The 22,663-nt window shown below is 30.7% G+C and overlaps 2 protein-coding genes across 3 annotated transcripts; one reads left to right on the plus strand and one right to left on the minus strand.

Annotated features, from left to right (window-relative positions):
* Positions 1-13,916: 13,916 nt before the first annotated feature.
* Positions 13,917-16,002, minus strand: LOC145941934 (uncharacterized). The gene is made up of 3 exons (XM_083048363.1): positions 15,607-16,002; positions 15,351-15,526; positions 13,917-15,288 (listed from the first exon to the last, which is right to left on the minus strand). The coding sequence occupies exons 2-3, from the start codon at positions 15,493-15,495 to the stop codon at positions 14,330-14,332; spliced, it is 1,104 nt and encodes a 367-aa protein (XP_082904489.1). The 5' UTR covers positions 15,496-15,526; positions 15,607-16,002; the 3' UTR covers positions 13,917-14,329.
* A 644-nt stretch (positions 16,003-16,646) lies between these two features.
* Positions 16,647-20,748, plus strand: LOC145941968 (uncharacterized). Of its 2 annotated transcripts, none has more exons than XM_083048403.1 (7): positions 16,647-16,945; positions 17,018-17,192; positions 17,286-17,507; positions 17,591-17,896; positions 17,990-18,225; positions 18,372-18,534; positions 18,622-20,748. In XM_083048403.1, the coding sequence occupies exons 3-7, from the start codon at positions 17,312-17,314 to the stop codon at positions 18,780-18,782; spliced, it is 1,062 nt and encodes a 353-aa protein (XP_082904529.1). In that variant the 5' UTR covers positions 16,647-16,945; positions 17,018-17,192; positions 17,286-17,311; the 3' UTR covers positions 18,783-20,748. The 2 variants fall into 2 exon arrangements, with proteins under 2 accessions (XP_082904529.1, XP_082904530.1); XM_083048404.1 differs by having other exon boundaries at positions 16,647-16,783.
* The last annotated feature ends 1,915 nt before the right edge of the window (positions 20,749-22,663 follow it).

Raw genomic sequence — 22,663 nt, forward strand, 5'->3', positions numbered from 1 at the left:
GTCGTTGCTTTGTCTCCATCTCTTGCGCGTCCTCATCTTCGGTATTTTTCTCCAATTCATATGTATCCTCTATTTCGGTCGTATCTTCTTCGGTATCTTCTGTAGATTCATATGAACTGTCTGTTTCGGTCATATCTTCTTCAATATCTTCTATAACTCCATAAAAACTATCTGTATCGGTTGTATCTTCTATAACTTCAAAAAAAATTATCTGTATCGCTTGTATCTTCTTCAGTATCTTCTTTAAAGTCATATGTACTCTCTGTATTGGTCGTATATTCTGTCTCACTTTTATCGTCGAAAATTTTTTTAGGCGAGATTATATATAAGTTTATTAAACTTATATATATTATATATATTAATAACGAGTAAAATTATTATTTTTCTTTATTCTACAAATTATGAATAATAAATAAAAGTTATTTTATAATTTTTTCAAACATATAATTAAGTTTGCAATTTTAATTTTGATTTTCTTATTATATCAATTTTATTACATTAACCCTTCTGTTCGGGTCTTTTTGACCCAAAATATTTTTTATTTTCGTTCAATATTTCATTTACAAACTTCTTCTCTGGCATTTTGATGATTTCATCTGTCAATGTAAGATCTCTTTTCTAAAACTTTTCGAAATCAATTAGGTTCGGATGATAAAATTATTGTACACGCAAACATCCAGTGTTGGCTCCTATTGGCATTGTTTTGAAATATATTTCTAAAAACTTTTTATTTTTTTTGTTTTAAAGCTTTTCGATCTTATTGACTCAAACGATGTGAAAGTATAGGAAATTCGAACAGAACAGCAGGATTAAATGTCTATATTTATTTTATTAATTTGATTTATTCTTATTGATGATACCGTATATTCATATGTACCAACTACCATATTATCATTTTTGTGTTAAAATTTATCTTTTTTTTTTTTTTACTGAAAATCAGGTAAATCTATTGGCATCGCTGGAATATTATTTAATATTTGATTATCAGTTGTTACTTCATCACAAACACTTTCATTATCACTATTATTGTCACTACCTACATTCCTCTTTTTGATGTGTGTGTGTGTGTGTGTGTGTGTGTGTGTGTGTGTGTGTGTGTGTGTGTGTGTGTGTGTGTGTGTGTGTGTGTGTGTGTGTGTGTGTGTGTGTGTGTGTGTGTGTGTGTGTGTGTGTGTGTGTGATAAGAGATCGTCAAACATTTTACGAAAGGAAAGCATATCCACTGTTGAGAGAGGTGCCATGCTCTCTAAAATGTAGTTTATTACATTTTTTCACATTATATTGTAAGGATATATTTTTTCCTTCTTGTTGGGCATTTAAATCATCTACTTTTCGTTTTTTAGCTTTTACGTAATTTGAGTATTCATCTAAAAAATAATTTATTTGTAAGTTTTATAACTTTAAAAAAGAAAAGAGAAAAGAAAAATTCGATCATATATTTGTTCATAATAACACGCGTGTTTTTTTCTCACTCAATCGGCGATTTATCTATGCTGGAATCTTATATCTTATATCTTAAATACACACACACACACACACACACACACACACACACACACATAATTAATCGGTTTCGTCGCGCAACTTCTCCGCAACTAAACGCGCCGCTGTGGATGTAACGTAGCGTCGACGTACACGTTCCATTTGTCATTCAGAATCTCCGTTTTATCGAATCGCAGCTATTGGCTGCAACGTCAACGGCATCAGGGCGGCATCAGAGAGTTGTCGTGAATTAGCGCGCGTGAATACGCAATTCCGCCGGCGCCGGCAGATGCGCATCCAGCACTTTATTACACTAATTGCGCGCTACGCGGCCCCATTTACGAAATTCCGAGAGGTAAGGGTTTTCGTCCCTCTTCCCCTCTCCCTCTGCCCCCTATCACCCTCGTGTGTGCGCGCCCGCGTTGATCGCCCGCAGTTATACCCCACTGTATATATACACAACTCTACCTATCTACCTACCTACGTACCTACCTACCTACCTCAGGTCATACTTGCATGTACACGGTGTGTAATTTCACGCTCGCGAACACGCACGCGTTTTGCATACTGCCTGTCACACAGGCGGTGCCGCCACCATCCGGTGAAATACGGCCGAGATCACGCCGTAGTTATGTCACACACGCGTGTGAGGGGCACCGAGGGAGCGAATTGTATCAACTTCCATGTTTACGCGCGTCCGTCCGCAATACGTCATCGTCGGGGATCGTCGTAAAATATTACGTTTTACATGGCGATCATGATGCCGTGTTGGACCCACCTGCCGCGATTTGCCCACCGAACAGAGTGAGTGTGGTCCCTTTTTTTAAGGTCAACACGATTTCTTTGCGCGCGAGTATTTATATTTGTGACTTTTCGCGCAGAAATTATAAGTTTTCTTAATTTCTTTAAAAGAGAATCTTTAAGCATGTTTGTATCTAGATTTCCTGTATATACATATATTAAAAATTTTTTTTTTAAGAAACTAACAAAATTTATGTAATTTTTTGTGTATATATATACAGGGTGTCCGGTAATAGTCGCATCAACCGTCATGTGCAGGTAGAGCTAGTTAAACCGAGTAGAAAAGTCCTCTACCATTTTGCGATATTCTCAATAATAAGAGAGAAATAAATTAAAGAAAATCAGCCAATTCGCGCGATGATAAGCGTGCGACGAGAAGAGACAGCCCACTCGGGGGTCCAGAGTTAGCGCTACTCGTATGGAGTCACTGTCTTTTGTAAAGCGCTCCTCCCCGCTTCATCGCGCGCTTAGCAACCGTGTAACATTATACTGTTTCTTTTCGCCGCATGCTTAGTAACGACATAAAACTGGGCTGTCTCTTCTCGCCGTCGTCACGCGAATTGGCCGATCTTTATTAATTAATATCTCTCTTATTATTGAGAATATCGCAAAATGGTAGAGGACTTTTCTACTCGGTTTAACTAGCTCTACCTGCACACGACGGTTGATGCGACTATTACCGGACACCCTGTATATATATATATATTTATATATATATGTATATACAAGATATATTATATAATTAATAAAAAATACTATTTAAATGTGTTTGTAGCATTTATATATATATATATATATATATATATATATATAAATGCTACAAACACATTTGATACTATTAGATGGAAATATGAAAAGTAATTGCAACGCATTTACATTTTGCTACCAAGCAAACCTCAAAGAAGCAATTTAACGCGCCGTAACGAAAGGGTGAACTATAAAAACTAGCGGTCTTGAGGGTGTTAAACATTAGGAACTGGTATGTTGATAAAATTACATTTCTTGAGCGAATTAACGGTACATAGAATATATTCCTTATGTATTTTGCAGCTAACGACCAAAATATTTGCTCGTATTACATCTGGGTAACTGTATATGTATATTTCTATATAAGTGTGTGTGTGTGTGTGTGTGTGTGTGTGTGTGTGTGTGTATGTATGTGTGTGTGTGTGTGTGTGGTGTGTTTCCACTTCTAGAGAAAATAAGACACTTATAAAAAAAAAAGAAAAATGAGTAAAAAGTATGGCTTAAACCAGCCTATTCGTAGATTGTTGCTATTTAAAAGATATTTAATTAAATTAAATTAATTTTTTAATATTCAAAGAATGTTTAATTTAAATTTTTAATTTTAATTAATTTTAATTATTTTTTAAATTCTTTTAAATTTTAAATTTAATTAATTTGAATTAATTTGAATTAATTTGAATTAATTTTTTAATATCTTTTAAATAGCAACAATCTATGACAAATAGGCTGATGTTTAACTCATTTTTTTCTTTTTATAAATGTCTTATTTTCTTACTATAGAAGAATATATTATTGTTATCTAGACACATACAGTGTTACCTGAGTGTAACGAGCAAATTTTAAAATATGACATAAGAAAATTTATATTTATTTATATGTTACTGAAAAATATAAAACGTGGCATAAAGCGCAACGTTATTACACTTTGGTTAATTCTTCTAAATTTATTTTATAATTGTAATTTATTTTTTGCAAAGATAAAAGATAATACGCTGCATTTAGAGTAGTGCTTTTATCCGTCCGTTTTCTACTTTATAATTGCGAAACTTTATAATAATGAAAGCACAACAGTCGTGCAAAACAATTTTCGTCGACGATTTCGTAGTGAATACTTCCGCGCTTATTGTTAATGCCTTATTGTTAATCGCGCTATAGAGAGACGCGCAAAAACCTGTACGGGATAAAAGCGCAAAAGGCGGATATAAACGGCGACGAGTCGTCGACTCGTCGCTCTCTTTCTCTTTCCTTCTCATTTTCGCTCCACTCTTCTTGCGTTTTTCTTTCTGACCTTTCGGAACCGCCATGGGACTACGAAGATCGTTAACTAAAGTGGGTAATCATACCCACCGGTTTCACGCCGCAGCCAACCGGGCGCTGCCACGAAGCGATATATGGGGTGACCAAATTGGACACATATATACATGTATATGTATATATATGTAATATACTCTTATATCTAAAATCTTATTTAAAAATTTTATATATATATAAAATATATATAATATATAAATATAATACATAATATATATACATATAAATAATATATATAATGTATATATAAAATACAATATATATACATATAAATAATATATAGAATGTATATATTAAATACAATATATATAAAATATAATATATATATATATATATATATTTGTATATATTATATATGATAAACAAGAATAATAATATAACGATATTAAATTGATTAATTAATCCAGCTATGACCGAATAAGGCTTGTCTTTATTAGTTGGTGTATTATTTATGTTAAAAAAAATAGATAAAAAATGATTAATCAATTTAATATCGTGATATTACTATTCTTGTTTATCATGTAACTGTGTTTCAAGACCGAAAAATTTATTCTGCGCGCAGTTCAATGAACTTGAAAACAATAGTATGTAAAATCACACAATAAATATTAACACGAAGATCCAGCTATGACCAAAAAAGGGCTTGTCTTTATAAGTTGGTGTATTAATTATGTTAAAAAGAATAGATAAAAATTGAAAAAAACGCCCTTTTTTATTTTTTTAAAATGATCTTTCATTCATTTTTCTACTGCGTTCTTAATTTACTTTGTTTTAGTAGTTATCAACACAGTCTACAGTAACTACTGAGATTGAAATTTAAATTGTTTTAATTGATTTTGATGAAGATAAATCGAATTTATTGAGAAAAAAATGCATTCCCCATATTATTTAAATGGGAAAATTTCAAGACGAATGTGGAACCATTAAATGAAATTTATTGGAGTTGGCATTTTAAGGTAATTATTATCTCCCCACTAGCTAACTTTTTAGATGGAATGCGTGCAAAAATAAAAACTTTTTTTTTTAAACATATATGTATATAAAATACATATATTATATAAATTTAATTATAAAAATTTTAATTTTAATTTTAAATTAATTATAAATATAGTATATATACAGGGTGTTAAAAAAAGGGTTACATTTTGAGAGCAGGTAGTATTAATCAAAATAAGAAAAAAAGTCTAATGAACATGGGTCGTATAAACAATATCTTCAAAGATATAAGCTATCTTTCTATTTGAACTTATTGTTTATTTCTTATACTGATACTAATATTTACAAATCTAATGTTATTATAGCAAAACTAGTAAGTACTCTTTTGTTTATTGCAATGTAAAAGTGATACAATTAATAAAAAAAGACAATAAGTTCAAATGTAAAGATAGTCTATATCTTCGAAGATATTAATCGTAGAACCCATGTTTATTAGACTTTTTTTTCTTATTTTGATTAATACTACCTGCTCTCAAAATATATAACCCTTTTCTTTAACACCCTGTGTATATTTTTTACGTTTTGCGCAAATATATGTCGCACCAATAAGATCTTTCCTGGTGGTAGGAAAACGTGGTTTGCTTCTACGCTTAGGAATTCCACGTTTTCCATCTCGCTGACAAGATTTTAACGGAGCTGAAGAGCCACGAGACTTTAGCTAAACCGTAACGATCGTGCAATAGGATAGAATCTCTCCCGGGCAGAGGCATAATGACAACTGTAACGATGGCGTAACGATGGCGTAACGAGTAATGATTTATGAAGCCGGGATGGAACGCGTTCCTGCGCGCAGCATCCGCGTCCGCATCGAGCATCGTCTGTTCCGCGTATCGTAAATTGATTTGCGGAATCGCCGTAGGCACCTTCTCCTCTATTCGTCCATATCGTCAATGCCGCGGGTAGGCATTTCCTCGTCGCAGTTCCTTGCAATCGTAGGAGCAACGTTCTAATATTCCACGATCGATTCTCCTTGTAAATGTAATTGGACTCAAGTCGGCATAATCTTCCCGATCTTCGATGCCGTAGGAAATGGGAAATATCCTGTACGTCGATTATTTCATCTATTATCACAATCGTAGATACAGATTACACGATTAGATCGATGATAGATAGGATAGATAGTCATTTTATAGTCATTTTGATATTTGGAAAATTTCGATACTTTTATATAATTTGAAAAATTAGGATCTCAAAAATGCTGATAACTATTATAGATATGTAAATAAATAGAATTGAACGCGATGTTGTGGAGAAAAATTATTCTACAAAAACTAAATGACAATTTTCTTGTATATAGAAAAATTCGACTTTAAATACAAAAATTTAGATAGCTTTATTTATTCACTTAATAGGTCTTCCTTTTCTTTTATTTTGGTACGAGTATTTAATACAAATTATTTAATACAAATATACATTACACAAAACATCAAACTTTTCCTCAAGAGTGTTCAGATTTCTCTTATAATGTATAAGAAAGGCAACCATTTACTTTTATAAATATTAAGCACATTTATTTTTTAAAATGTATTTTATATTTTGATCTCCGCTCTTAAGTATCTATTATTTAAATATTAAATATCTATTATATATATTTTTGTATATATCTTATACATACATACATACACACATACATACACACATACATACATACATACATACATATATATATATTGTATATACATATATTATATATCGAATAAATATATTTATTATATCTTTTATAATTTAAGAAATATTAAAATCTTTAAAATAATCTAGATTTATTATTTTTATATTAGCATATCGAGAAGTCTCTAAATTATCTTATATATTTTGTTAAAAATCGCAGTATTTACTTCTGAAAATTTCTAAAAAAAATAAGGATTAATATTAATAGATAAAGATGTAATTTTTTCTGCGTGAGTATATTATATAAACGCTTGTTATTTTACTAAATGTTTGAAATGAAAATATAAAGGAGACTTCATATTTTTTATGTAAAATATTATCCATGAAAATGCATAAAGACTCAGAGACGCGTTTCGGTAAAATCCAGGGCGATCGGCACACCCTATATAGAGGAGGCTGGTGCCGAAGCATGCATACGCATAGGAGGAGGCAGGGATATAATTATATGCTTCAAGTCCGCACCTCGAAAATGCCGCCTTGTTAGCAAATCTCGTGAATCGCGCAAACACCTGCCTGATTGTTAATAATTTGCCGAGCTAGAACCTGCCTGTTACACTGTGCGAAGGTTCGCTTTCGTAAGAACGGGGCCCAACGATGGGACGATAAAGAATAAAAGGTCTTTCCTTCTCTCTTTCTCTTTCTCTCTCTCTCCAGTGTTAAGTAATATTCGTCTATAATTTAATATCCGCATCCGGCGGCATTCGCGGCCGCTGCTTTGGTCGCAAAAATAAATTCGCGTTCGATCGGTCGGTTTGCGCGAGTTTATCAAATTAAATCTCGTTCTCGCGAGTTATACAGTTGTTGTGTTTTTTTTTTTTTTTTACACAGCCGAGGTGAAAAGCAATTTGCGATAAAGTATCGATGCTCACTTCAGATTTCACGGATATAAATTAACGGGTTTTACTGTTATCGCGCGGGATTCATGTACTTTTTAGCTTTTCGGAGGTTTTCAAGTTTTCATTTTCCCCCGAGGAGGGATGAGAAAAATATTTGTTTACCGACGTGAAGAATAACAATGTGCAAGTTTCCCATTTGCACATTTTCTTAAGATGTCAAACGAGATTTTTGCTTCTCTCGCTCTTATTTTCTCTGTGAATACGTATGTGTATTCAATATTTAAGATCTACATATCAAGAGCTACATTGTTTATTTTTACTGAAAATAATACAACTTGAAAATTATTTAATTTTTTATTACTTAATATTTTATTTAAAAAATCCCTCTCTCTCTCTCTCTCTCAGATGCTCTTCGCGCAATCGTTTGTTTAATCACCCGGATTCGAAGCTATTAATTAATTAGCGCCAACAATTACGTCGACTTGTTCTCTATGGCTCCCCGACAACGCACGTTAATTTCCTAAGCGTAATTATTCCATTCGCATGATTGCAAATCTCCGTCATTCCGCTCGGCTGCGTCGCTTTCTCGCTCATCGTCGTCGTTTCGGTCTTCCTTCCGAATCAACCGCGGGGTTCTCCGGGATGAAAGAAGCTACCTACCTTCGTACTCACATTCCCGATCGCTTCTCCCTGCGAACGAGGATGCGTTACGCGCCAACGCGTATTATTCTCTCGAATTCATTTCGCGAAGCGGCGTCGTCGTCCAACTTTTTCACTGAACTTCGCCCTGTGGACCGATCTCGGATTGATGTTGTTCTCCAAAGTTCTCTCTTGCCTCTTTGCTTTTCTTGCATCGCGAGCAAACGAAAAGTTCCCGAAGATAGATGATTCCGATGCGGCGCGATGGCTGTATCTCAAATGATTTATATACATTCGGAATTAGTAGTTTCCTAATTACAAATCTGTTTTACGCGAGTTTTTATTAGTCTCTAATGAAGTAGCTAAGAAACACAATTAAATATAAAAATAAGATATTATATATACGAGAAATAAGAAAAAAATTATTACCAACAAAATGAGGTGATATATTGTATGTATATATAATCAGAAAATAATTTTATTTGATTTATTTTTATTTATACTTTTAAGTCGCACCTACATTTAAATTGTTAGTGATTACAGTAAAACATCTATTTAATCGAAAATAATTGCGATTTATATATAAATAATAGATAGTTTGGAATTAATATTTCCTATGATTACAAATCGATGTACGCGAGATTTTTTTAGTCTCTAACGAAGTAGCTACAACATAATTAAATATAAAAATAAGTATACAAAAAATAAGAAATAAAATATTACTAATAAAATGAGATAATATATATAATTAGAAAAAAATTATATTTTTTATTTTATTTTTTAAATCGCATTAACATCTACATTCTACATTGTTAGCGATAACAGTAAAATATTCATTTAGTTGAAAATAATTGCGATTAAAAAATATTAAAAATAGATAGGTGAATTTCTTTCTATGTGAAATCATAAAAAAGTCTTTATTTATACCCTTGCGATTTCTTATAATGCAAGGAAAATCAGCAAATATTATATTTATTTTTAATACACAAACTGTACGAATCATACGCGTTGTTCTCTAAAGCTTTTACATTTGCTTTTTACATTTCTTATTATATGCTTTCTTTATTTCATCCCATGCTTTATTTATATGATATATCTTTTGCTCTTATATAATCTTATAACATTCTCTTTCATTGTAATCTTGATTCTTTTAAGACATTCCCTTTTTCACGTTGCCAGATTTACCTGCCGTCTTCTTGCCAGGTGTGCTTGTATTTTTCGTTTGCCATAAAACTTGGCTTGAGTCTGCAAAAGCATTACGACGTTTTGCTTTATACGTGCAGCCAACTTTTTACGATTCTTTTTTTTTACGGATTAAATTCCGCAAAATCTTTTGTTTACAATATAACAATTGCTATCACATGTAACATATATTTGTTGCAATAATCAAAGGAATTATTTTAAATAACTTAAAGATTAATAGAAACCATTTACACACAAAATTATTCTGATTAATTGGATAAAAATTCTCAAGTCGCAATATTTTTAATTGAATTTGAAGATCGTGATAGTTAAGGAAAGGAAAAAATCTTGATTATTTATTTATGATGAAGCCCTACGTTTCGGAATATTATTTTGCAAAGTTAAACCTCTTTTGCAACTTGTGTCTCATTTTATTATTAAGCAATTTGAGATTTTAATGACATTTCTTTGAAAATGAAACATGATACACACATTTGGACAAAGAATATTGCAACTGTGTAAAAATACAATTAATTCGTCGTGTTAATCATACATAATCGCGAACTATGTCGATATTATTCTATAACATACTTTTAGCATACCCTTATCCACGCATAATTTTATAAAGCACAAAGCATTCAAAATCGCATGCGTGTTGTTAGAACGACCGGTCAGAATATTAACACGAAGAATGCTAATGGTTCTCTCGCACCATTTGTTTTCACATTACGCAAGTAATTGTCTAAAAGTGCATACTATGTGAAAAAATTCTACTCCGACGCGATATTAAGTGTGCCCCGAAATGCGCCTCTCAGATATAATTCATTCGTAACGACATAACGAATTTAGAATTTCGATAAAAATCGGCGCCTTTAATGCGTTTCTGTGTAATACGTTGCTTTAATGCAATATATTTTTACTTGGCCAATCTGTCTATCGATAGAGAGAGAGAAAGATCCATTATTTTTCTCTCTTTAATCCTCTGCTTTTCCATTTAAGATTGTAGTTTCAAATCGATCGTCTCGAAAATATAATAGATATACAAATTTATTTTCTTTTTAATTCATAGTTATTAAATCTTTTACGCCCTGCGCACAATAGAGAAAATATTAGGAATTAGGAATAAATATTAAATATTTGGAATAAGAATCTTTTTAAGAATATTTTTATTTTAAAAGAAGGAAATGAAATTAAGAATTAACGTACAATGCATTGAGAATTAGGAATAAGGAATAAAAATAACGGAATATATTAAATATTAAACCAGTTTACAAAAAAAAAAAAAAACATACTCGAGAAAATTTTTAAAATCACTTAATTTTGAACGTCTAAAAAGTTTTTTCTTTTTTTTATAGAGACTTATTGTAATACAAAATTTTAAAAAATTTAAGTAAATATCTTAGCATATTAATTAAGCTGCTCTGGAATTAAATATTTTCTTAAACTGTTTTTAATTAGAAATAGAAAAATTTTTTCTAAAAGATTATTATATGTATATCTGTCATTCTGGTATAACGAAAAAAGAGGTTTGCATCATTATTAAATTCTTTCATAAAAGTTGAAAAATCATCTAGACTATTTCTTTGTAAATTGATAAAAACGAATTCATCAGCGTCTATTTTCCTTTATGTTTTTTTAAACTTTAAATAAATAAAATTTTCATTAATTGAAAAACTAACAATAAGCATGATAAAAATATTACTGTGAAATTACAGATTTTCTTATACTGTATTTGGTTAGTAATCTCTAAATTCATATCGTTTAAATTTATCAGCTAAACTATAAACATTTTATGTTATGACGCAATTCCTGTATTTCCCATTATATGTATATAATTTCTATTTCCAATATTTAATATTTATTCCTGTTCTTAATATTTTCTCTATTATACACCTTATATTTGTCAAAGCGTTGCACTTATTAGATATAATGACAATGCGATAAAAATCTTAAAATATCAATCAATTAATTAACAATAAATGAATTTTAAATTAGAATATAATATAATACATATAGTCAAAACATAAATGTAATTATAATATGATAAACATAAAAATATAATTATAAAATAATTATAGCAATCGATTAAAGATTATATAAAAAATTATATATAATTTATTCATCGTGTTCGATGTACTATTATACGATCGAGATTCTTTGTATTTTGCCTGTTGCGAGTGAAGTCCCAGCTTTGTTTTCCTCGCATTGTAATTACTTCTCAACATTCGTATCCACATCAAGTTTATAATTCAGACAGTCGAAACAGTTGATTCTCCGAGGAAGAGTCGCGAGGCCAAGAAAGTTGTATATCTCCGGCTTTTCGAAGTTCTCTCTATCAAGTGACGTTCGTGCCTTGAGTAAACCAGGGAGCTCGCTACTTCCCTTCTCTCCCCCCCCCCCCCCCTCCCCATCCCCTGGTAGCCGTATTTGCCGAAGACGTTTACGCGCGGTACCAGGGCGTATAGTTGATCCATTTCTCTGCAAATACCGACGCGATAAGAGGAGGAAATCCGACGCACTCTCCGTATATCTAATAGCACGGATTTGGAGCTTCGGCGACGCGCTTCCTCCCTCTTCTAATCGGATAGGGGGAAGAGGGGGAAGATTATTTTTGCTCGTCGTATATCCTCCGCTCTCGTCGACATTTTCTACTTGCAAATCGCACGCGACTATTCGCAGTCGGTTTAATAAACTTGCCGGGAGCAATATTTGCATTTCTCTTTCACGATGTTTGTTTATACCAACGAATATAAGGAATCACGGTCACCCCATCTTAAATTATATCCGTCAACACAGCTTCCTTCGAGGAAATGAAAAACGCATCAGAGAGAGACATCAGAAGTTGTAATTATTCCCGGAAGAAATAGAAATAATTTTTTAAAATAGCTGTTTTCTTTTTTTCTTTTTTTTTTGCGGCAATTACTTCTAACGCATAGCCGGTTACGAAGTCGCAAGTATTGAGAGAAACAGAAGTGAATAGCTTTACCACCCCCTTAAATTATGAAACGGAAAAAAATATCAAATCTTTTTTCCTCTCTTTATAACATACAACTAAATAAATGAGTTCTTTTGCGCGTGGCATCGTCCGCATTTGTCAAAATAAATCCGTAAAATGCGCTAGTAATTTGCTACGAAAATTAATAAATAATTTCCCGTGTAGAAAATTATTAGGGCTAGTTCATGAAACTACTGGCCCCGATAAGAATAATATAGGGATGCCATATTAAGGGATACCCTATCATTATTAAATCGGTGCCCTATTAGATATTACTAAGGATACATGATTTTAACAAAACAAGGGAGTATTAATGCCAATTTATAAGGACTTCAAAAGGATTTGCAAATCTTACCTTAATTTAGAATACTTTAATAAAGATAATTAACAAGATACTTATATGGATTTGTTAAATGTGATTTAACGCATTTTTTAAATGAAAAGTTTACGTGTAATGCCAATTTACAAAAAACTTAAAAGAGTAAAGTTAGCAATATATTGCATTGATGATAACATATAAAAGATTTTGTACTGAAAAATGTCATTTATGTCACATTATTTTTATTGTGCAAAATAAAAAAAATTTTTTACATACATATAGATATTAAATATATAAAAAATATACAATAGATACATATATATTATATCCTAAGATTCCTACTAATGAAGAAAAGATATGACAAACGTATTCTGTTTACGTAACTTACAAGACGGAAGTTCAAGTCGAATTAATTTATCTGACACATATGTTAACGGGTATGTAGCAGTAACATGGCGGGATATTGCAGGAAGGTGCCACATATTTAGCAAACTAGATTTGCATGGATATTTGTATAATAATTTTGCTTTTGTCCAAATTTCACCTTCGATCATAATGCTTGAAAGAGATGTATCATGCTCATCACTGTACATAGAAGAAATTTCCATAATTATACCGTTATTTAAAAGTACCATATTATTTTGCCGTTTTGTTGTAATTATGAAACGGTTCCATTTAACTTTTTGTATACAAATTTTATTATTATGAACTATGCTTTTTAATATTTTATTATCAATAATGCGTATATTTTTATCAGTAGTTATATTTTGTTCGTGTAGTCTACGACACACTTGCGCCAAAGGTTTATTAGCTGTACGAAGAACACGTTTAATTTCTCCAAGTGTATTTTCGAATGGAAAACAACTTATTCTACTTAGAGAACAATTGAAATTCAGTACATCATCAGCCACATGCAATAAATTGTGCATGTGGCTGATGATGTACTGAATTTCAATTGTAACATTCATGACTTGAAATTGTGGTCCATACAAGTACGGCATAGCCAAAACAAATTTTTTTTAAAAATTTTTTGCCATTGTGTTATGAATTACAGCGAGCTCTTCACTGCATATAATTCTGCATGCAACATGAAGTAACAAAAAGTGATCGTATAATTTTTTTGAAAGAATGTCTTTTAAAACAATCGGGCCACAGTATAATAAAAAAAATCTGAATTCTGTTGCTTTCCAATTTAAATATTCAAAAATTGTTCTCGGTTTTCGTTGAAATTCAGTAGGAATCTGAGCAGCAAAATGCAAAAGTCTCTCTGAAATTTGTACTTTTAATCGTCGACTTATTCTTATAGCCAATGGGCCTTTCATCCATAAATGTATTAATTTTTTCATAATCCCATTAAAAAATAAATGCATGTGATCTAAAACAAATACTTTTGTAAAATCTATCTCTGGAATTATATTGATAAGAGGAGAAACACCGGTGTGATGAGCACGATCTTCTTGTAAAAAAAAAAGATAATTTTGTACGTTCCGGATAATCCAAACCGGGATAAATTAATTTAGAAGATTTTCCTATTCTGATTAGCTCTCCAGTAATTGTGCAACGTTCGCAAGCATTATAACCATTGTGCCCTTTAGTACATTTTAAGAAAGCCCGGGCTGGAGTGTCTGAAACAAATGCTAATAGTTGGACTTTGTAAGTTCGATTTTCTATACAAATTCCATGTTGCTGTAAACTATTAATCTCAGCAATAAATGATTCGAGATATCTGTTTAAATATCTCGGTTTACTTTGTCCATAATAGATAGCAATAGTAAAAGGTTTGTATATATCCGGATAATAATGTATTTTACAAAGAATTGGCCAAAAAGATTTGCTTCCAGAAGCAGATATAGGCATACCATCCACGTTAATTAACAACTGAATGACATTTTGACGGAAATCTTTGTTGATTTGTAGTTTTAAACCTGTTTCTATACCAAAATAAACAAATTGGCCATTCGGATATATAGAATTATTATCTTCCATGTTTACTATATTGTATGTTGCCTCGGATGTGTTGAGAAAAGTTCGTGATGATTTCGGCAAATCAGTTATTAAATTTTTTCTCAATATGCTTAGTAGTTTATCTAAATGATTATGTTTAATATTGCATTCGACAGCCCAGTGACGTAGTTCGTCAACTATAGAATATTCTTTAATTTCCAACAATGTATTGTCTGTGTCTGTTTCAATGTCATTTGTCAAGGAACTTATAGCATCGTCGCAAATATCATTTTTAATCACATGTTTATGCACAAGAATATCGAGTTCAGCTGTATCTTTCTGTGTTACGTCACGTGACCTGGTTTCGTCTAAAACAATTTAATCTTTAAAATTTTTTGGATTTTATATTTTACTTGAAACATATATTTACCACAATGATCATCTATTATATTTGATTCCACAGTCTGTAAATTAGTTAAATTCCCAGCTATAGTTTTTATCTGTTCGATTTCTTCAATGCATACTTCTTTTAATGCTCGAGATTTTTTAACACGATATCGTGATTTATTATTCATTTTCTTTTGTATGACAGAGATGAATTATTACCTGAAAACACGTTTAAATTAATATGAGAAAGTCATATACAATAAAGTCATAAACAATCATAGATGTTTAAGCACAAATACCGTTCTGTATTTCTCTATTTCCTTGTCTTTAGAATAAAAAAAAGTTTACACTGCCCGCTGTTGCTACCCTGTTGTTACACTATTGCCACTCAAATTATACGAACATGCGCAGAGCGCATATGCGTATTATGGCTCTGGCAGACCCGCGCGATTTCGCGACATGCGATGCTCGATATCCAATGAGCGTACGGAAAAAGCTGTATTTTATCACACAATGCACACACATTAGACTGCAATAACTTAACCTAATAAACAACAATTGCGCGGGAGTTTTTCTGTACTGAACGTGAAACGTGTAATGACTCTGGCAGACCAGTTCGTCTGGCAGACGATTTCTCGAAACACGTGACGCGCGATATCCAATGAGCGTACAGTTTTTTCCGTACGCTCATTGGATATCGCGCGTCACGTGTTGCGAGAAATCGTCTGCCAGACGAAGGGCGTTTTCCATTTGGTGACACAAGTCGACACAAGTCGACACAAGCATCATTCTATCTTTGTTCTCATAGATCAGTGTTCCGATTAGGGACCGGCTGGCCGCGCATGTGCGAGCATGCGGCATCAGTGAAGTATTTTGTACTAGGGAAAAGAGGCACCGTTACTCTCCCGGTTACATTTAGAGTTTAGAGTATTAAAAAAATATTTAAAATTTAATTATTTTATAAATATTAATTATAATAAAAAATAAAAAGGAAGGGAAAAAGGTGATATCATTAAATAAAACACTTTTTACATCAATAAAATAAAAATCTTTAATTTGGCAGAAACTTCAAAGAATACCAACATTTGTTGCAAGGGTAAGGAAAACTGCCAAAAACCTTACCAGTATTCATTAATAAACAAAAATTATAATTATTAATTATCGTAATCGTCCGATCGTCCGATCCCTAACTGTCGTTCACGATCCCGCATCCCGCCCCCGCCAAGCGCCAAGATACTACATGCGTACATATGTACGTCACTGTATCTTTCTGGCCGCGCATGCGCAAAAGCACGCATGCGCGGCCAGCCGGTCCCTAATCGGAACACTGCATTAGAATGTAGAACAAAGATAGAATGATGCTTGTGTCGACTTGTGTCACCAAATGGAAAACGCCCGAACTGGTCTGCCAGAGTCATTACACGTTTCACGTTCAGTACAGAAAAACTCCCGCGCAATTGTTGTTTGTTAGATTAGGTTAAGTTATTGCAGTCTATTGTGTGTGCATTGTGTGATAATTTTGCTAATAATATATTTCTAGTCACGACACTATAAAAATAAGAGACATCAAATATTTGATACGATAATAAATAAGTGTGAATTATCGTATGTAAAACTGAGTGAAATTATCATCAAAAAGTACATAATGTCCCTATCAAAAGCACGTTAATGTCCTATCGATTCTAATAGTTCGTATGATCTCTATTTCAGTGAATGTTAAAGCATATCAAATTGTTGAATTTGTAAACGATAGAGAGGATAACAAAATTTCTGTTGATTGTGTCCCATCTAAATGGGTAACGTACTTAAATTAGTTTTGTCTTGTCTAAATCTGAAGCACCAGAATCATGGCCGTCATATCCAGTATATTTGAGAGATGAAGCAGGTAAAAATAATTATTTTAATTAATAATTTTTCTTGAAATCTCAGTTAAAATTTTATCTGTTATTTTATTTCTGTTTCCTATTTTCTTTTTTAGAAACATTAAAAGAAGCAAAACAAAAAATGCATAAAATTATTCATAAAACACAATCATATGCATATTTTATTGATAATGATGATCACGCTAAAAAAAGGTCAGCACGTTCTACAAAATTTTTTCAAGGAAAAACTGAGATGAGTCATCAAGAAACAATTGAGAAAATTATGTACGATGACAATAAGATAGAAGAGTCACGCGAAGACAGTTCTTCTACGAGCTGTAAATATTATTTGAATTTATATCATTTATTGTTATTATTGTTTAAAGTTATTTTCAAATCAGTTTATTTTTCATCTTTATAGCAAGTGACCAAAGTGAAGAATCTATAAAAAATAAGAGTTTAATGAAAAATAAAAAGAGCTTGAATACATGTAAAAACAAATATGTAGATGTTGAACAAAATATAAAAATGAATATCTCGGCAAATACAATGAGCACAAAAGCACACATTTCGACAAAGAAATCTAACCTAAAGGATGATGCTACTAAATCATCATCGAACAATTTTTCACAACCATCTACTAGTACCGACTTAAATAACACAGCTGGCATTCCCAATCAAAATATACAGCATATAGAAAATTATCAGGACGCTACATTTCCAAAAGGTTTATAAATTATTTTCTATATTATGAGAACTTACACTGTAAGTATTTATTCCAATTAACAAATGATTATAAATAGTTCTCTTTTTTTTTTAGAAATTCTTTTGCTTCATAAAGCAGTAAAGTCCTTAACTATTGAAATATCTATGCAAAGCGAGCAAATAAGGCAATTAAAGAATTCTATTGAACAAACTTTGAAAATAAAAGTGGATCCGATGACTGTTGAAAAATTTATTAACAAACATAATGTAATTCTTAAATTATCAAACTTAACAGCACTTAAAAATTTTGAAGAGAAATTATCTGAAGATGGAGAATTTCTTTCTGATTTTGTAAGTTTATTTATTTATTTATTTATTTATTTATTTATTTATTTATTTTTTAATTTACTTTAAATAAATTTCAATATAATTTAATATACATATAAAATTATAATATGTATATAAAACATTAGTCAGAGATATTATTTTATTTGCAGAAGGCATGCCTGAAACATCTGATAGAAGAAAATATGTACAAAACTGTACTTACAGTATTGAAAAAATTTATGCATAGAGAATTAGCCATACAATGTACTGCGGTTCGTCGATCAAAAGAAAAATATGTTATGAAAGATACGATTTTTTATAAAGTTCTTTTTGGTAATTAATCAAATTTTATAAAAAAATTATAACAAATTAATGTTTGCACGTATAACTAAATAATGAAATTTATAACTCATTTTGTAGATTTGATCTGTGGCAATTGCACAGGAGAAAATAACAAACCTATAACGGAAAAGGATTTCTACAAAGCCTTAGGATCTATTTTTAACAATGCTAAAGATTGGGACAACCAGAGAAACGTACGTCGACTCATAGCAACTGAAGCAGCAAACGAGAATGATTGATTTTTACAAGCTGCGTATATTTACTACCTACTCGTTAACGTTATTTCATTAAAAAGTTTTATTTATGTTATTTTATTTTCAGTACTTAATATTTTATTTTGAATACTTATTAGATACCAAATAACTTTGTTGAATTTATTAAGAGATTCAATACTAACAGTTACTTTCTTATAATATTTAAAAATAAGCAAGAATAATTAATTTCATTTTATTTCCTTTTAAATAGAAATTAGAAACTAAAAAATGGTTTCATTTTTATTTGTTATTTTATTCTCAGTATTTTTTACTTTTGTATTTTACTTTTGTAATTTACTTTAGTACTTATATTTTACTTACATTACTATTACTTTATCGGTATAATATAAGCGAATATTGAATAAAACTGGAATATTAAAATATTAATTTCTATATATACATATAAACAACTTTCTTCATTCACAACCTATACGAGAAAAAAATAAGTGAATGGATTTCATATTAATTATTATAATAATATCAAGAAAGCCTTTAAATATAGATATAGGTATATATTTAAAAGATCTATTTTTATATTTGAGAACATTTCAGGGCATTTGAAGCCAATCTCTTTACAACTAAAATTTTAAATAAGAAACTAATAAAGCTTTTAAAATAAAACATGAATTAAGGATAAAAATATAATAAAAATTATATATATTTTTAAAATAAGGCCTGTGATAAAATTTACATACAAGGTCCCGGTAATATTTCCTTATGAGGTCCCAGTAATATTTCCTTATGAGGTCCCGGTAATATTTCCTTATGAGGTCCCGGTAATATTTCCTTATGAGGTCCCGGTAATATTTCCTTATGAGGTCCCCGTAATATTTCCTTATGGGGTCCCGAAGAACTATTTGTTACAAGCCATTTAGGGCCCAAGCTATCTGTACCTATTAGGGCCCGATTAATTTTAAGGCATATTAATCAGGTCCTTTTTAAAGCCTTATTACTTTTTTTACACGGGTTGGAATTTATTAGATGTGGTAAGATTTGTTTTCATTGAAAATGAAGATATGAGAAACGTTTAAATAAATAATATATTAAAACTAAATAAATATATGTATATATAGATATAAATTTAGTTATAAATATATATATATATATATATATATATATATTAGGGTGGTCGTTAAATGGAAGATCATGTTGGATGGTCATAAATCAGCTCTAAATCAGCTAGAAAAAATAATTCTCTAATTTTTTCAGATTTTTATTTTTAGCCCTGAGTCTCCCTGTTTGCACGTGGATTTTTTCCATTTAAAAAAATACCAATTTAAGTAATTTTTAGATTAAAAATAGAATCAACAAACCTGATTTAAATAAGTTTCGTTGACGTGAGGTATAGCATGAAATTGTATACGGGGTATTTCACTCGAGTTGTGTGTTATGTTATATTCTTATATCAATTCATTTATTTATTCATTTATATGTTATTTAAATATTATTTATATGATATTTTTTAATAATTTGAAAAAAAATACTAATTTACTTCAGTTCTAGATGGAGTCAGCTGCAAAAGTAGTGAAATTATTCAATTTTTCGTAAAAGATAGTCAAAAATCGTATATGGGCTATTCCACACGAGTCGTGGGTGTTTTTAATTCAGTTAATTATTTTTTATCCATTTTTCAAGCAATATAACGACGTATTTTATATTTTTTTTAATCTTCCTTGAACTTTAAATCGTCGTTATTTTCGATTATATAGGAAAAAGATGTGTCGGGAATTCCATTCCAGTGCTCAATGATTAAGCGCAAATTTAGTCGCTATTTTAGACTAGAACTAACTTAAATAAATATTTTTTAAATGAAAAAGAAAATTACGTGCCAACAGGGAGACTCAGGGCTCATCATAAAAATCTGAAAAAATTAGAGATTTTTTTTTTCACATTTAAAGCCGATTTACGACTATCTAACATTAAAATTCTGAAAAAACCCATATAAGGATCACCCTAATATATATATACATATATATTATATGTATATATATGTATATGTGTATATAACTATAAATATATAAATTTATTTAATATTATTATTTAATATTATTTTATTTCTAATATTATTTATTTATAAATATGTATACAATTTATTTATAAATATATATATATATATGTATATGTATGTAAAAAAATAATTCTAAAGAAAATTTATTATATATAAGATTACACTTGAATATTTACATATATGTATACATGTGTAAGTCTCGAAATTATATTTATATATTTTTTAACTACTTTCACGTAAATGTTATTGACATATAATTTTATTATTATTCACACATCTGGAATTCGTTTTTTTTAAATGGCCGCACTGTTAAATAGGACATTAGAATAAGTATCGCATGGATGACATCTGTCATCCATTTTCAAAAGACGAATTTATAAAGACACTTTTATACGAGCATATTATTGACTTAAATACATGTATTAACCATTACGCTTAAATTTGAAAAAGATTGTTGACAAATAAGAAAAATAAGAAAAAATTGCAGATTCGTACCTGTGGTTGGCTAATGTCCGCGCGACCGCTCCAGGATCTAACGTGATAATCCAAGGATAAGTATCGAGTATCGCTGTATTCAGGTGTATTCGGAGAGGCTTTTACGTAAAATTTCTCATTCTTCGGAGCACACCTGCGATGCGAAATCGGCGAAGCGACTTTGAAGGCGCGCCTGTCGGCGTATCGAGGAAATTAACGAAGCGGCGCGTTTTTTCGCGATCTCGCGTAGGAGGGATAATGGTCGGCGTCATGTCGTCAAAACGTCGTTCCTTGTCGTTCCTCTGCCCGTTGAAAATCGATTCCGCGCAGAACGGAACGGGACGACGGGACGAAGCATCTTGTCGCTTCTTATCGCGTATCCGGTTCTCGACTCCGATTCGCGGGGAACCGTTAATCGCGCAGGTACCTTATTCTATTTACAACACGCCCAGGGAGGAGGCTCAAGTTTTCTCGAGGATGATCTCGCAATTGACGCGTCTCGCCCTTCCGCAGCACGTCGACATTTTTTCCTTTTTTTTTGCGTTCAGTAGCTAGGTTTTCTATGCGATAATATTTAAATAAGATATCTTCTCTCTTGGATAACTATAATATGGCATGAAACTAGAATCTGTCATGCCGGAAACAAATTTAACGCGAGTGTAATAAATTATATTTTTTCTCAGATTCACACTTAAATCTTGCTTATCATCTATTAAGAATTGAAAAATTGATAAACTAATTAGAATTTTTTTTAATTTAGATTTTTTTCTAAGATATGTCAATTTCGTCATCTTACCCCTATATGAGTAAGACGAAAAGGCAAGTTAAAATAATTTAAAAATTATTAAACTCCTTTTTTCTCTCAACTTAATTAAAATGATTTAATTAATTTATCGTAATAAACTTTTTATATTATTTTGATAATATAATATTTGTACGCACAAATAAAAAAAAATAAATATAGAACAAAAAATTATATATACATATACATATATATAACTTAAAAAAATAAAAATTATTAAAAAACAATTATTTAATTTTTACGATTGAGAATTTTGTTTATATATTTCCGTATATTTGTTTATTTGTGTTTTTAATGCATCATTTTTGTTTCAATTCTCTTGTACGAGCATTGCATCTCAATATAACATTGAGATATTACAAATGAAGAATCATAAATTTTTTCTCGTATAAATGCGTATCTAAATAAATTAGTTTCATATATTATCATTCGCATTGGATATAAGCGAAAAAGTACCAACCATTTCTCTCTCTCTCTTTCAATATGTGAATTAATAAGTAAAACTTAGTTAATAAATAAAAATTTGTACCAATTATCGTAAAATTACGTTTCGTTAAAATGCATTCAAAACGCATTTAGATT

The sequence above is a fragment of the Prenolepis imparis genome, unplaced genomic scaffold, assembly GCF_030444845.1.
Source record: "Prenolepis imparis isolate NDT839.2.m4 unplaced genomic scaffold, iyPreImpa1.0 SCAF_10, whole genome shotgun sequence".
Lineage (NCBI taxonomy): Eukaryota > Metazoa > Arthropoda > Insecta > Hymenoptera > Formicidae > Prenolepis > Prenolepis imparis.